The sequence below is a fragment of the Mchenga conophoros genome, linkage group LG7 (genome assembly GCF_057382185.1).
Source record: "Mchenga conophoros isolate Kocher_MC1m ecotype Shallow Benthic linkage group LG7, M_conophoros_male_GT1.1, whole genome shotgun sequence".
Classification (NCBI taxonomy): domain Eukaryota; kingdom Metazoa; phylum Chordata; class Actinopteri; order Cichliformes; family Cichlidae; genus Mchenga; species Mchenga conophoros.
In genome coordinates this window covers 35,578,660-35,595,365 of record NC_140532.1, presented here as the reverse complement: position 1 = coordinate 35,595,365, position 16,706 = coordinate 35,578,660, and the positions used below count along the sequence as shown (strand labels likewise).

At 41.2% G+C, this 16,706-nt stretch overlaps 1 protein-coding gene and 1 long non-coding RNA gene across 13 annotated transcripts in view; both read left to right on the top strand.

Moving 5' to 3' along the window:
* Positions 1-1,474: 1,474 nt before the first annotated feature.
* LOC146570559 (uncharacterized) lies at positions 1,475-4,651 on the top strand. Its single transcript, XR_014893204.1, has 5 exons — positions 1,475-1,534; positions 1,749-1,811; positions 3,882-3,952; positions 4,071-4,217; positions 4,303-4,651. It is a non-coding gene; the product is annotated as an uncharacterized LOC146570559 (long non-coding RNA).
* A 3,484-nt stretch (positions 4,652-8,135) lies between these two features.
* Positions 8,136-16,706, top strand: part of grin1a (glutamate receptor, ionotropic, N-methyl D-aspartate 1a) — a 37,466-nt gene continuing 28,895 nt past the window's right edge. For 3 of the 12 annotated variants that reach the window (XR_014893009.1, XM_085279060.1, XM_085279058.1), the window contains exons 1-3: positions 8,137-9,198; positions 14,596-14,730; positions 15,851-16,027. Coding sequence is in view for 11 of the 12 variants with exons in the window: in XM_085279060.1 (XP_085135186.1) it covers positions 8,950-9,198; positions 14,596-14,730; positions 15,851-16,027 (561 nt within the window). In the remaining variant the exon portion in view is untranslated. Of the gene's footprint in view, positions 9,199-14,595; positions 14,731-15,850; positions 16,028-16,706 lie in introns of all 12 variants that reach the window. The other 9 variants (XM_085279057.1, XM_085279065.1, XM_085279062.1 and 6 more) reach the window with 7 other exon arrangements.

Below are 16,706 nucleotides of genomic sequence, written 5' to 3'. Positions count from 1 at the left end.
TGGGTGAGGGGAAAAGGAAAAGGAAAAAAAGGGACAGCACACAGGCTGACCACGAGCAACAGACTGGTAAAAATGCAAACTGCAGGAGAGAGCAGATAGAATTGAATGACATGCAATAGTGGCAGATAAATGCATACGCACTAAAACGTGGGAGTAGAGAAGAAATGCTCGGTGTATCATGGAAAGTCACCCAGCAGCCCGAGCCTGTAGCAGCATAAACAAGCTCAAGTCTAATCTTAAAAGCAGAGAGGGTCTTTCGCCTGAACCCAAACTGGATGCTGGTTCCACAGAAGGAGACATGATACCTGAAGGCTCTGCCTGCTATTTGCTATGATGACTCTAAGACATGATGAGGTCTCATCATTCAAGACTTTGCGCAGTAGAAGGATTTTAAAGTCAAACTGGGCTAGAGAAATGCAAAGAGACCAAAATGTTGACTTACACCATCTCAGTCTATAAAGGATCCCGTCCTCCTGCCGCCGATGTTTAACATCACGGGACGTTAGCTAATCAACAAACAAACAAAAAACACCCCCAAGGGTTAGACCAGTGGTTCCCAAACTTTTTTCGCTGGGCCCCCCTTTGTTTTACAAGAAAAATGTTCGCGCCCCCCTCTCGCGCGCGTACGCACACACACGCACGCACAAATACATCCTCCAACAACACACACCCATATTTTGCTCATTTCACACCTCAAACATTTAGTAAACAATTAAGCAAATACAAGTAATCTGCAGGTAGTAAGAAAATAAACTACTAACTCTTTTACGCTATGTCCGCACCTACACCGGTATTTCTGAAAACGCAGCTGTTTAGTCCAGGGGCGATTTTAGCCATTTTGGGGGGTGCTTCAGCCAAAATTAATCAATGCACCCCCAAAGATTTCTTACTTTTTTTTGACAATATTTGCTGTTTGTGTGACACACTACTAAAAATATAAAAAGCATACAGTACTGTACTTGTTTGAGACATAAGATTTTAACAACAAAAGTATAGATACCCCCCCCCCTCCCAAAATGGTTTGTTCCAGCTCGCCTCTCCCCTACTCTGGCTCTAGCCTCTTGCTGCCAGAGCGATGGTGGCTTAGACGCAGCAGAGCGGAAGTGTAAGTGCCTGGCTTAAAACAGGACATATTAGCTGCATTTAACCTTCAGTTACGCTTTATATAGTTAGGTAGGAGTCAGACCATGTTTCTTTTTAGCTGAAAAACATTACACCAGGTAACCTGCAGTGTTGAAAACATGTTTTCCGACAATGTTTGCTACCCTACAATCCGTCCTGCTCTGTAGTAAATTCAGCGACATTTGACCGTCCTGTTGCTCCCATTGAAATTTATACAGCCTATTTAAAATCTAAAACTTGTCCGCAGCCTACTGTTGGTTACCACTGTCCTGTTTGAAATGGATACTAACTAGCTAACTGACTGAATGCCCCTTAACCTTATAACTCCTGTTGTGTGTGTGTTTGTGTGTAGAGACAGCCAGGTCCATAATGGATATAAGGAAGTTTTTTCAAAAAAAGGAGTCACATTCAGGTAAAAGTGTAAGATCAAATGATCCGTCAATCAAGAATAATGTTGGATCAGTGTTTCAATGTTTATATCTTTTATTAGATGTTCATGTGGTTATTTGCCTTTTGGTTGAAAGTACACTGAGAGGACTTTTTGTTAGCGATCTTAATAGAATTTTTTTCATATTAATGTAATTTTTCATCTAATTGAATACAATCTATTTGTGTATGATTGTCAGTCCAAAGAGGGAGCGAGGAAAGAGGGGAACGTGAGGACAAAGTACAAGGTCAGGAAGAACCAGGTAAGGAAACAGACAGGGAACAGTGACAGGCACAACAGAAACTATTAAACTGACAAAGAGAAAAAACCTGATTTTACTCACACAATCTGGAAGTTGTGTTCTCCCTATATTAAAGCTGCTATACAGAATCTGCAAAACAAACTGGGTTGAAACATTTTTGACCCTCTTTAACAACATTCCAACATAACATTATAATTGATTGGGGAGATTAAAATCAATGATATATTTTTATGTGGTTCAGCCACAACTCTACTAAAACCTCAGCCAGTAATAGGTAGGCCAACTTTTGGACCGTCCACTTGTCTGTATGACTGCCGCAGTACGTACGTGAGGAGCTGTAAAGAGAAGCAGAGTTCTCTGTTTATATTCTAAAAATGTTTTAAGCTTGTTTCAAAGATTCTGTACTGCAGCTTTAAATGTTTTCCAAAAGCACACACACACTTACCTTATCAGTGTTTCAGTGTGATACCACCTGAGAAAATGTCAAGCTCTCCTAAGTACCACTATGAAAGCATAAAACTCATAAATCTTACAACACAAAATTATTATTATTAAATTAGTAAAATTAGTATCTACAATAAAGATTTTTTCATACATTGTATACATTCTACCACAGGCTAAGTTGCCTCCATTTTTATAGTTTTATTAATATTTTGTAATAATTTATTTGTAATAATTTATTCTGTTTTGGGAGTTTATTTTTATGTATCTGTATTATATTATACATACACATTAAAAGTGAATCTCTGTCCAAAAAATGCACTCAGTTTACTTTTTACTCACTATGAGCATCATTCATTATTCTCCCCCAGTAATTAAGGTTAGGATTTTTTCTGTTCCAATCCATTCTTCTTTTGCAGCATTTAAATAACATTGATCAGATTTGATGGTTTTGTTACAGACTTTTCAAAAAAGTGTTTTGCTTTTCTTTCACAAATGTGGGGATTAAATTGTGTAAAATGTACAAAACAGTAATGTCATGTATTAAGATGAGGACCCAGGCACAGAGAGACTTGATGAATTTAAGAATCTTATGATTTAATAAAGAAATTTGCAGACTTACTCAGAGATGGTAAAATTATGATGACTGATAACGGAGATGAAGACAACAGACGATGAGGACAGGGAGGAACAGGGGTTTAAATGCACCAAGGAAACAGTCAGAGAGAACTTGGGACAACCTTTAAGGATGCAGGGACTGACAGAGACAGGTTTATCTTGCATGGCTGGGCAGCTCTCTGGGTGCTCAGCACCCCCAAAGTTCTGATCCTATAATCGCCCCTGGTTTCGTCCACACGTAAACGGCGTTTCGAATCACCGAAAACTGAGATTTTTTAAAACTCCTTTTTTGCTTTTACGTGTGGACGAGGAATACAGAGTTCGTCACGCAACGTCAAAGGTATGTGCCTTTTTCACGTCAGCTGTGCGCCACGTTATTGTTTACATGACATGAATTGCAGAATGACAGATAGTCAGATTAACAGTATTTTGTCTCTATCTTCAGGTTTTACACTCTTACATATAAACACGCAGTTACTGTCCCTCCATTTAGAAAGGCAGAGGCGTCACTGTGTGATTATTTTACATGTAGTTGTTTTTTCCTGTGTAATAATATTCAACATTGCTATCAAGAAATTTTTCAAAAAATGCCTCTCTGTGCAAAATGGGTGTAACAACATAAACAACTGTGGGATACTGTTTGTCTGTGATTTAGACAGGGGGAACAAATCGTGGCAAATAAATTATTACTGATGTTATTTGTATCCCGCTGTAACTTTACTGTATAAAGAGCTAACATCTCCAATATGTCAGGAGTAGTTAGTCGTTACAACAAGTGTTTGTGAACTAAAAATCAAGAATGTAGGATACTGTTTGTCCGTGATTTGGAGAGCCCAGCGCTGCTCCTGACGAAGGGAAAACCAATTCTGCAGGGAGACCTACCTCGGCACTTGTGCAGGTGAAGCCAAAGGGAAGATTTGTTTCACCATATTTTCTAGTCTTTGGCTTAGAATGAAGTTGGTTTGGAAACATATTCAGCTATGCTTCATCTCCTGCTTTGCCTTTGTGTAGGCGCCCCGTGCTAGCAGTGTCCATGCCGCGCCCCCCCTGCAACGGTTCTGCGCCCCCCACACTTTGGGAAGGTCTGGGTTAGACTAATCTTTCTGTCAAACTCTTCTCTTGTTGCTCTTTTCCTCTCTTCCACTCTCTGTGTGAATGCATTTAAGTGAGTGAGCAGCTAACAACGCTTTTGTGTTTCAGGGGTGGGATTCCTCTTGGCTTCCTTCCATCCTTCGGTCCTGTTCACCCGGAGATGATGAGAACATCCATTTGTCATCGTCTCATTGTGCTGCTGATACTTAAGCTGAGGGAAGACATTCAGTTGTCGCCTGATCACTGATTAAGACCGTTAGTGATGTTAGTTCCCCATGTCCGTATTTTTGCTCTGTTTTTGACGGTGACTTACACTTGCCTGTTTTCTTCCTCTGTGCAGAAAATCCTGGTATGTTCCTGAGAAAGCATTTCAGAGAGACAATCTGTTGTGTAAAGAGTTAGTGAAGGACTTGAACCGTCACTAACTGGAAACCCTCATGTTTGCCTTTTGTTTCTGTTCATCTTGCTGTAAATAAACCTGAGTCACCCACTTTGAGTCCAACATCCTCCATAGTCCACAAAACAAATTACATTTGAAGGGTAAACCACTCTCTCTAGGGCCCAGTGGAGTTATGAATCCTCTGCAATCAATACCATGACATGAGTGACCCCTTGCTGGGCCAGAACCGTGGAGAATTTTGTGTCGTATAATGTTTATGTAAGCCAGTGTATGTAAGCCGACTACTGTAACCATTAAACTAGTTTTTTTTAACAACCCGAAACCATCAGTAGAATTAAAGAAGTTAAAGAAAATTAGAGCAGACGATGTTGTGACTTATTGCCCTTTGCCTTCTGTTGTTCAGCTGATATCTGTCCACTTATCTTCCCTAATTAAAGCAGACTAAATCATTCTCTCTTATGGCACTAGCAGCATGAAGCCTGCAGCTACAGCACACAGCTGTTTCAACTCTGCAACACAGTGTGTGGTATTGCAAGTGCTGGGTCTAATTTTGTGGTAAAAATCTACATTAGCATTCACTGTGTGCAGCTTGGAAGCGAGGATGGGCAATCAGATCCCAAAAAACTAAATCTAGGACACATAAATGCAAAGAACTTGTCTAATATTCTTCCCCATGCCACAGCAAAAATGATGATAATAAAGACAAAAACTCTAGGAACTTCCTTCCACAGCCTTACCTTGTATGGAGTATTTCCCTCTCTTTATTGTAGCTGCATTTCCTTTTCTTTGTAGTAGTCTTCAACATTTTCCTGTCAAATGCGCAAAGCCTTTGACTTTGTGGTGACTCACAATGTCCCCTGTTGGTCATACTCTACTCTAACCTAAATGTGAGTGATGTTGACAGTCTTCTCTGCTTTCTTAGCAGCCATTGGATAAAAGTAAAGTGTCTTTACAGCAGATGCAAGTTTTCCAAACTTGAACCAATCAAAATGCGGGACACTGCCTCAGTTTGTGGGATGGGGGATGGGCAAGGGACAAATATGCAGGACAAATCCATGTAAACAGGGACACCTGCACACTCTAGGGACAGACAGCGGCTGGCAGCTTGGCTTTTACCCTACAATTGATTATCAGACTCCCAGAGGACCAATGAATATGTCTCCGTGCCTCAGGGATGTTCAGGTACGATGATGGGAAATCTCTAATAATGGCTTTAATGTAATGGTGCATGGTCACATTCTTGGTGTATATGGGCGTTTTCAATTCAATTCAGATTTTTTTTATGTAGCACTAAATCACAACAACAGTTGCCTTAAGCTCTTTTCTACAGTAAGGCAAATAGCCTATGGTGTTCTGGAGAAAACCCCAACACTCAAAGGTCCACTGCTGCATAACTAAAGGATGATTCAGGGTTGCCTGATCCAGCCCTTACTATAAATCTTATAGAAAAGAAACGTTTTAAGTCTAATTCGAAAAGTAAGGAGGACACCTGTCTCCCAAATCTAAATAGGGAGCTTTGTGTTGCTAGTTTCATAAGCGTGTTCTGTGAATAGACCAGTATCCCGAGTGAGAGAAGCTTGATCAGAGATTGTTATGGTTGAGCGGTACATGTGAGCACCCAGAGAAAGGTGCAGCATATATATGCTGACAACATACAAGAACCTGCTCTATTAGGGTGCAGACCATCACTCTGATAAGCCCTCCAAGCTCTCAGAACAAGTTAAAGTTGGCTATAAAAGTCATCTTGTAGTTGCAACAGACTGACTAAGCTCAGCAAGCAACTGAAATGACCCACCCTGCAGTAGAGAGTAGGAATTGTGTCTGAGATGAAAGTGCGGTAGTTCAGAGACTCCATTTGATCCGACATGGACTACAACATACTTCAACTTAGCGTGGTCCCATATAGTCCCCGGAATTTCGCTGTCTAATTCCAGAACTCAGGTATCTTCATCCCGATATTCCAGGCAACAGGGTCTCATATAACCACGGCCGTGAAGCAGGATGGAGCAAGAATCAAGGTGAGGATCAGCTGTGGTGTCATGGAAGGACCTGGCTGTGGATGGACTGTGAGATGGTGCACAAGACCATGGAGAAACCAAGACCGTGGCATCTCTTGTGGAGCCAGGGTGACAGCCAGTGGGGTGGCAGGTTTCATTGAGGAGCCTGGTCTAGTTAAATTGCCTCCAGTGTTCTTCAATGGAGACAGAGGCTTCTCATTAGTGCAGCAAAGTCCCAGTCAACTGGATGCTAAATTTGTTGATTAGCTGGCTGTCCTGGGAGCGCGGGCTGGAATCTGGACACTTTCTCCAGTACTTGCTCTTTCAGATTGTGGTCGCAGGCTTCACTTGCTAGGCAGTACTGCTCACTCGGTCTACTTTGGTTGTGGCATCCAGTGTGCTCCAGTTACAATAGAGTCACCTTCTTGGTAGAGGGTGGCAAACCTTTGGTCCAGTTCGGTGACACAACAAAAATAAAACTGAGTTAAATGCCTGATTCTGTCTAGATCAGGACGCAGAACCTAATTTCCTGATTTAAAAACAACGATTGAAAAAGAAATGCTAAATTATTTATCTAGATTTAGAAAATAGAGTCCTACAAGACCCACTGTTAGACTAAAAGTACACCAACAGAACAACACACAAGCGCAGTAGTGAGACACACAATCTCTTTTTAAATTAACTTTGTGTAGGTTTGTAATACAACCTACACAAAGTTAAATTCATGCAACACCTTTCTCCATTCGTTTTTTATTAGAACTACTGGTAAACATGTGTCAGGTTTCCTGCGAAATTGAACCGTCATGCCTAATATCCCCTTTGTCAGTGCACATTGTTAAAGTTATAAAGAAAACAGTCAGATCATACTTGAGAGGAGCTCACTTTGGAAGGAGAACAGCCTGCAGCTGATGAATGTTGATTTCTTTCAGCCTTGTGATTAATTTATCAGCTCACTGCGAGCAGAGAGACACCACAGTGTTTCAGTGATTTAGAATTCGGAGCACTGTTCAAACACTGGCCTCATTTCAAAACACCTTTTTTTTTTCCTACGTAGGAATTGTTAATACCGGGAATAAACGCATGTACTCTCAGGGGAAATATTGAAATAGTATCCAGCTTATTATGATATTAAAAATAAAATGATAAACTGATGTTTGACCATTTGAATCCTTCCGATTAAATATCCTCTTTTTAATCTTTTTCTTTTCATTTTGGTGTTAATGACCGTTTTGTTACAGAAAGATATTTTGACGTTTCCTGCAGTGATGAATAAACTCATTGTCTCACTGCTTTCCATTAAAAAAAAATTGAGAGAACATTTCCTCCGTGTGAAGCTCTCCGCTGTGTGCAAGCGCGTGTGTGTTGTAAAAGCCAGTTTCCTAGGTAACCAGGAGGTTGATTCTGCTCGTGTCTTCAGCTGCAGGGAAGCAAACAGTTTCATCAACAGAGGGGTCAGATATAATGCAACATCCACAATATCTACAGTGTGTTTCTTTTACTTCGCCTCTGCACACACACACGCACACGCACGCACACACACTCTATCCTTTACAAACACACTTCTCTCTCTCTCTCTCACACACACACACACACACACGTACAAAAATTAGAGAAACAAGACAGGCGAGTCATCTTCTGCAGAAGAGTGACGGGCTATGACTGATGATGCCGACATCCTGTGTGATTAATGAGCTGCTCACGGAGGTCGGTCCAGTTTACGAGAGAGAGCAGTATGAGAAATCAGGCTCTCTTTCCAGTTCCAGTTCCGGGGGGGCATGACTACTGTTATACTAAAAAGACAAACGCCTTCCCTCCTCCCTTCTGACCATTTCAAATTTTATGCACCAGCAAAGCCCACAACGCTGATATAATTTTTTTTTGCAGCCCATTCATACTGCTCCTGCCTTTCGTGTCCTGTTATGACAAACATGATGATCGAGTGTGTTTTTAACAAGTGATTACATGTATTTTTCATAGGATTAGCTTCTTCGCCGGCATCATTAGTAGCTGAAGCAGCAGCAGCAGCACAGCACGCCAACGCGCAAAACTCCGGAGCAGGGAACCGATACAGCGGGAGCGCGCACCACAGGCGCGCATGCACAGCTGTCAGGACCAAGGACAGCAGCAGCAGCAGCCGCTCAGCCCGGAGCAACCAGCGCGCCACGCATCGGTGCTGAGTTCGGAGAAAGCGCACGGGAACAGAGGCTGGAGAGAGCGATACTCGCCCCGGAGAGGAAGCCGTAAAAGCGTGGGCTATGGTTTAAGTCTTTGTGGCTGCCACTAGAAGGTTTTGCAGCTCCTCAAAGGAGAGCAAAGAAGGTGGACAATGCGGGTTAGATGTCCCCGGTTGACAGCCTGTCTCTAACATGATCATGCACATTCCTCCGCATTGCATATAACCAAACCACCTTTTTTTGGACAAAGTCTTCCTCTTCCTTTTTTGGCCTCCCTCCCTCGCTATCACCGCCCACCTGGATTGTGCCTGCAGTCGCGCATTCAACTGGCTGAGCTGTCCAGAAGCTGGTCGAGCCGACCCGCCACCAGGGAGAAAAGCGACCGGGCTGCGCTGTGCTGTTTGGTGGTCCACACGATGCGTCTGTTTCTGCTGGCGGTGCTCTTCTCGTGCTCCTGCGCGCGGGCCGGCTGCGAGCCGAAGATCGTGAACATCGGGGCCGTCCTGAGCCAGAAGAGATACGAGCAGGTCTTCAAAGATGCCGTGACCCAGGCCAACCAAGTCTATGGCAGGGACAAATTCAAGCTGACCGCCATCTCCGTAACGCATAAATCCAACGCGATCCAGATGGCTCTCTCCGTCTGCGAGGACCTCATCTCCAGTCAGGTACAGTTTACTGCCAATGGGCTCTAGTTGCCTTATTCATATCTTTTAGTATATTTGCCACGAGCTAAATGCCAAGTCCACCTACCTAAAGATAGTTGCATCCGGGTGTCTTTGAGGGACTGCTTCTTAACAGAGAAAGTTTGTGCTTTCGGTGAAATTGCTTACATTTCAGAAGCATCTTTGTTTTTTCACCTTTGCACCGTTGAAGGGATTGGTTGTCATAACTAGCTTATTAGTCTCAAATTCTGAATTAAACCTAGACAGACTATTTTATTAGATCTTCAGCTGCAGAATATCTATCAAGCAGGAACATGTTAATGTAGGGGCAGGAAGTTAGACTACATATTATGCTGGCCTTCTGTTGTTCCATTTGGCACTATTCCACACTTTAACTCACATTTTAGTTCACTTTGTATAATACACTGATCCCTCTACAGCTCCATCTGTTTTCCAGAAATCCAAAAATAGGCTGTGGTTTGGGGCAATAACTCGGATGAGAGGGCAATTGTACTTTATAGGACACCCAGCTGCAGAACAACTCAACTGCAAAGGAACCAGTCAGGAGTGAAAATGTGCAATATGTAATTTGTGATTAATGGCTTGGCTCTGACCGTGCGTGTTGCATGATGAGTGAACATTTTGGAAAAAGGAGGCTGGAATGGTTTGAGGTAACAGTTTAGTATGTTTGGTGGATAATGACCTCAGTTCCTCTGATAGTGATCCGAAGCATGGGTGGCATGAGAAACTGTCTTTGTAAGGTATACTAGGAGGAGGCGCATGTTAAGAATGACCTGAAATGTGAATTATCTTGGAGATTCACGCCATTTGTGCTGCAGATGTAGCCAGCAAAACATATGTCATAAGTAATACATGATTAGAGAGTGTGTGCCTTTGAGAGTTGAAGCATGCTGACAAATGCACCGACCATCCTCTCGTGGTGATGCTCAACACAGCTTTTAAAAAGCGCCAACATTATGTCACAGCATGTTGAGGCGTGAAGTCCCTCTTGCTCTCACTCTTCTTTCTCCCACACACATAATTAAGCTTTATAAAAAAAAAAGAAAAAAAACACCCACAGCTTCAGTGTTGCTTTCATGTCCCTGGTCCTCTGCTTAATACAACGAGTCTAAGAGACACAGGCTTGTAGGAATAAAACCATCATATTCTGTCTCTGTCATACAAAGTAAGAGTGTACAATCCACCCACACGAGATTCTAAAGACAACACCAACAATGTTCTCTGTGTCCCCCGTGAACTTAAGGGACATTAAACTGATTTACAGTGATTTATTGGGGATATTGTTTACCTTAACTACCTGCCTAACCCTACCTGCCTAGCCCCTTAAAAGACCGCATTATGTTAAAAATTTCAGGTTCACACTTGTTCACCATACACATCCTCACAATGTGAATGTGTATGAAGAGCAATAGTCACACACACACACACACACACACACACACACACACACACACACACACACCTCTTGTGAATGAGACTAAATCACACTTGAATTGGACAGAAAGTCTATCGAAGGTGTAATCTGATGAGATCAGTAGGTGCTAGCAGTCACAGAGGAGGGAAGACTGTGGCAGATGGAAGAGTAGATGCCTGGGAGCAGTCCTTGGAAGATAGACCTCATTTTTGACCCAACCATACGGACTCCTCATATCCAATAATCCATTCCCGCACAGCCATGCCAACTTTATTCCCCTTCATCCACATCTCCGGGGCATTTCTCAAATCGATTCTCACATAAATTCATCCTTTTACTTGAGTAGTTGGTCAGCTTGGGCTCACTTTTTGCAGGAATAAGACAGCACAAATTAATATTAGTCTGCCAGCCCACACAGTGAGCATCATCTCAAGGAGAAGTTTCTTTTTTGTTTTTTTGCTTCTCTCTATTTTTTGTTATAGATGTGGTTGCCCCTGGCTACAATTTATGTCTAGATTCAAGGTTCACTGAATGAATAATGAGTATATTGTATGTTAGGCACACAGAAGTTTCATTCAAGCTAGTGTGGAGCAGGGAAATTATTTTACTGCTATTGTTAAATAATCATCATTATTACCATTGCATTAATAATATAATCTGGAGTTTATATTGCATTCAGGGGTTGAACAGTGTGTGTCTTTCAGAAAGGCTAAAAGTAACAGGACAGGAAACAGGCTTGGAGAGTTTTGCAGAAGTGAAAGTTATTTTGAGCAGCAGGCTAAGACGAGGCTTTAACAATGTAACAGATAGCTTTAAGAAAGGCCTTAAGATGTTATGCATACAGTTATTATGTTGACCTTGTATTTCAGATGCAGTTATAACTATTTTATACACAATGCATATCTGTGCTTATTAAAGAGTTGGAGCTCGGTCAATTAATTGGGGGTTGGAAGCTTTGTTCGGCGCGATGTCCGGACAATCTATTGTGCAAGTGACTTGGAGCCATAGAAGGAATTGCAATACATGCTTACAAAACACTTATATCAGGTCATTTCATATTAAGGTTTTAGTAGAAGTTCTTGGTTAAAACATTTATTTAGTAGAAGACATACATATAGTCTCAGTGAGCCTCTGGTCTGGTGAAAGGTCAGAAGTGCAACAGGTGAATTGAGAAAGAGCATGTGAGGTCGTGACACACACACATGAGTTAGATTTATTTAGAGGAGAGATTAGTCATGTCTCGGTAAAAGAGGAACCGTCCTTGTTGTCTCGGCAAGAAAGAGGAACAATTCACTTTAAGACAAGAACGGAAAGTACCAGCCATGAAAATAGAAGATGATCTTCTGGGTTAAAAGTCATTGTGGTGTTGATCTGATCTATGTATAAAATGTATCTGTGACGCATGAAGGGGCGTCAGTAAATCAAACCCTGATGCTATAAAATATCTGTTCATGCTTTGATTAAGTCGAGGACTACTGGCTGTCTGCGTACAGAGTGTCTTCCCACACGTGTGTTCATTAAAATCATTGTTGGACCAAGAGCTTCTGGACCATGGGTGGTTTGTACTCTCCCTCCTCAATTTTGAACCTTAACACTAAAAAAAAAAAAAATAAATAAAAACCCTGATGTTGCCGCCAAGGCTTAATTGCTGGCTCTGTCTAGTGGACAGCTTCCCCAGGGCTATATATGCTCACTGGCCTCCAATGTCCTAGATTCTGTGAAGCAATCAGTTTGTGATCAGTGATTAATTCCAAATAAAAACTGAAATGAAAAGACTTTAACACAATTCCTGCATTTTAATCTAGTCTTAAAGGGAAACTGCACATCAAATTGCACAAGGATGGAGACATACACTTTTTCCTATTCAGTAACACACACACACACACACACACACACACACACACACACACACACACACACACACACACACACACACACACACACACACACAAAGCCACAAACTGAAAACACTTGTGTGGAGCTGCTTAAAGTGACAAAAACTAAATTTGAAAACTGGCCTCTTTCTAAAAACTATGACCCAGTTACTCAAAAAAAGTTTGAATGTTGGAGCTTTTTTCTTTTCACTGAACTACACTGTCAACTGCATTACTATGCAAAAGAAGGACTGCATCTCTTGCATGCTGAAAGGCTCACACTTTTGATGTCATCAGTGGCTTCCACCTGCTTTCTTTAGGTGGTTGGCGCCATTATGCTCAAGAGAAGGCAGACCCAGACCCAGAGGCTGGGCAACTCACATCTAAACAAGACCTGGGAGAAGATGTGTGTGTTTGATTTTGGAGGACACTGTGTCTTTAAGGGTCTGTAAAAATAGACTGTATATCAAAGATGGATGACGCCACCTGGACATCAACTATTGATTTTTTTTTCAAGCCTAAGTATTGGTATTTTGTGCCACAAGTATGTAACTTTAAGCCTTAATGTAATTTGAACAGGTCTCTTATTAAATATTGCGACTCAACCCCCTATCCTAAAGATTTTGGTATCTCTAAAGGCAAAGACCAAAATATTTTTTATAACAAACTGTAAAATAGTCTTTTCTCCCAGATGCACCGATTCACTTTTACTGTATAAAAAGGTGAATAAAACCATTGTGACTTCTGGCATTTGTTAGTGAAAAGATGAAGTTCATCATGAAGCTGATGGATACTGCACGCAAAAAGGAAAGACACTTACCAATCACATGATAAAACGTATCATACGTTATCCTTGTTTTTTAAACCCTTTAAGACCTAACCTAGAACCAAGTCTGCCAGAGCTTATCTTTATATTTTTACATGCTTTAGTGACATTTTTGGGAGTATTTCAAGTTACTATACATCAATACAACCATTATATCCCAAATGTTAATAATATTTATGCATTAAGTCCATAGCAACGACACAAAAAAGCAAAAAAAAAATGCAATAAACTATAAAAGAAAAATTGAAAATGTTTTTTTAACACATATTTCTAGTTAGAGACATTTCAGAGGGATATCCCTCAAAACTGTAAATGCAAAAAAGTTGCACAAAATAGTTTTCAACCACAGGAAATTTATTTTGAGTGTCTTCAGTTTTATTTTTGAGATACACCCATTTTTATATACTGCAGGAAAAATGAAAATAAATATTGTAATGCAAATTTGCAAAAAACAAACATCATTTGCATCAAAATATACTATTTCCAACAGTGTAATTTGAGTTCTAAGCATCCCAGAAACTATAAGAAAGGCATAAACTCAAACAGGAATTTTAAAAACACCAGCATATCTTTGTAAATGCCATATAAGACAAAAACTACATTTTCCACAAAAATTACGTCACTTCCGGTTTCGGGCAGACATGCGATAGTTCTGTGACAGCTCTGACCTCTATTCCAACGTAGGAAGTGCTATAAACAGCTGATTGGATCGCCAAAGTGTGTTTCTGGAATATAATGTTTGTATTGCTGCAAGTGCTTTTTATGCAATTTTTGTAAAGCCATATGTGGAAGGAAACCGTGACCGGGGACAAGATGAGTGTATAAGATATAAGTACAACTCCTAAGGTTTTATATGCAAAAAAAATTATTGTGCTAGCTTATGGCTTATGAGGTTGCAATTCTACCAGGCTTTAAAAATAGCTGCGCAAAACGGAGGCTGTCCACTCTGACCAGCCATAAAGGGTTACCTGGAACCATGTTTTAAATAATTTTTTCATTGAGATATATTTAGCTTGGCTTCTTTGTACAACAGGAAGCATCACTCCCTCTTGGCCATTAAAAGATTGGAAATTTAAGACACCTGGTGTGTCTTCACTTTTCGGACCTGAAAGCTACTTCCATCTTTAATATACAGCTTCTAAAGAAAGAAACAAAGATAGAAACTGCTGCCCCCAACATCTATCGGAGTAGGATGAGTGGTCTTAACATTTTATCTTAATGGCAGTGTCAAAATGACAAAGGGTCCTTCTTCTGTATCTCTGCAGGTCTATGCTATCCTGGTGAGTCACCCTCCCCAGTCCAATGACCACCTAACCCCGACGCCTGTCTCTTACACGGCAGGCTTCTACCGCATCCCTGTGGTGGGGCTCACCACCCGCATGTCCATCTACTCAGACAAGGTGAGTGATGGATGTGAGAGATGTAAAAGGAGACAGAGAGAAAGAGGGAAACAGGAAAAACAGGAAGAGCGTGAACACAGAGTGGAGGAATAAGAAGCTCCCCTGGGGCATCTTCAGAGGCTTCCTAGATTAAACGTCCCATCAGTGTCCATTAGGGGAGCTGTGATTAAATGGGTTTCCAGCTGAAATTTGAAAGAGCATCATTAATAATGCCTCCGACCTGACTTGTGTTTTTAAGAAGCACAAGCAACCAAAATGAAACTAAAGCAATCACATAAATGCCAAAGACATGAATTGAGTGTTTAAAGTGACACAGTCCATAATCTCCCAAAATAAGGGAAATGAGAGGCATTCAATTCAGAGATTTAGATAGGCCTGGGGGAGATGTGAGGAAGGAAGATCAAGGAAAGGGATTCCATATTGTTGTACATGATATTTATCCATTGTGTTTGCTTTTGTTCACTGCCACAAAACATCTTAAATATGTGGTGCATGATTTGTCTAGAACAGATTGAGCAGCTAAAATGAACAGCATACAAAACCATATCCCAGATCACCAAAAGTATGTGGACACTCAATTAAAGCTATCCAGATGTAGAGACTTGCAGCATCTTCAAATAATCCTGTTTTTGCATTCAAGTCTTTATTTTGATGGCTAAGGCTCTTCACTTTTATTTGTGCCCCTACTTTTAAAAAAAAGTATTTATTTGTTTAAAACTCCTGGTGCAGACTCTGGACTCTCAGCCAGAACATAGTAGTAACTTCAGACTCCACTCAGTCTCAGAGATCCTCTTTTTCCCAAGTGGCTAATTACTTCCTTTATTGATATTCTTCAAAAGAGGAGAATTTTGGGGATGCAGCGCATGTTCACTGCATACTGGATTACTTTTGGGTACACTGTGTATACTTACAGTCTTATGTTGCAATCAATGAGACCATTGGAAATTTAGCTGTTATGTAGTTCTACATGATACATTTTTTTTTTATCTTGTGCACACGGGATAATTATCATGTTGTCAGAATATGATTTAATATTATTTCCACTTGATAACAAACAGATTTTAAAAAACTAATCATGCATCTTTGCTGATCACCTTATTTTCTGCTCAATGCTCCTCAGAGTATCCACCTGTCCTTTCTGCGGACAGTCCCTCCCTACTCTCACCAGGCGCACGTGTGGTTCGACCTAATGCGCGAGTTCAACTGGAACCACATCATCCTGATAGTGAGCGACGACCACGAGGGCCGGGCTGCTCAAAAGAGGCTCGAGACCCTCTTGGAGGAAAGAGAAACAAAGGTGAGATGCTCTGGCTCCCGGCCTCCTAGCCTCCTCCCCCGTCCCCTCGAGTGTATGAGCATGAGCGTGCGAGTGTTTAAGGCTTTTAAACCTCAAAGGTCTTCTATGTATGTGACTGTTTTCCTTTCTGTTGTGTGGCCACATCTCTTTCTCACCATTGTGTAAACATTGGCTAACATTCCTAGAGACATTACCAGCGTTTAATGTGGTCTAATCTTACAAAAGTTTGTATGTTTATTTGCTCATCTTCACTTTGCTTTTCTCCATAGTCCAAATTATCCAGTGTCTTTCCACATTGGGAGCCAAATAGTGGAATTTAACATGGGGCTTTGCAAACCATCACAGATTTAACTGTTTCACTGGAGTCAGGTGTTTCTTTGCAGGCTTTGTTACTGCACACAGAGGGCTTTCCTTTATTGCAACCTGCTACTTCATGTTTGGAAGATAAGAGGATTTATTTTTTTCTTTTTAGCGCTGATGCTTCCATTTTAAGTATTGCTCTGGGCTGTGTATATGGGTCAGTGAAATGCTGATCTTTGAGCCAAAACAGACTTGAGACTGTGATGATGTGTGCCCTTTGGGGCAAAGAGAGTTAGATGGCTAGAAAGATGAAGAAAAAAACAAAACAACTGCATCTATTTCATCCATTTAATAAGATGAAATCACGTTGCGATGCATT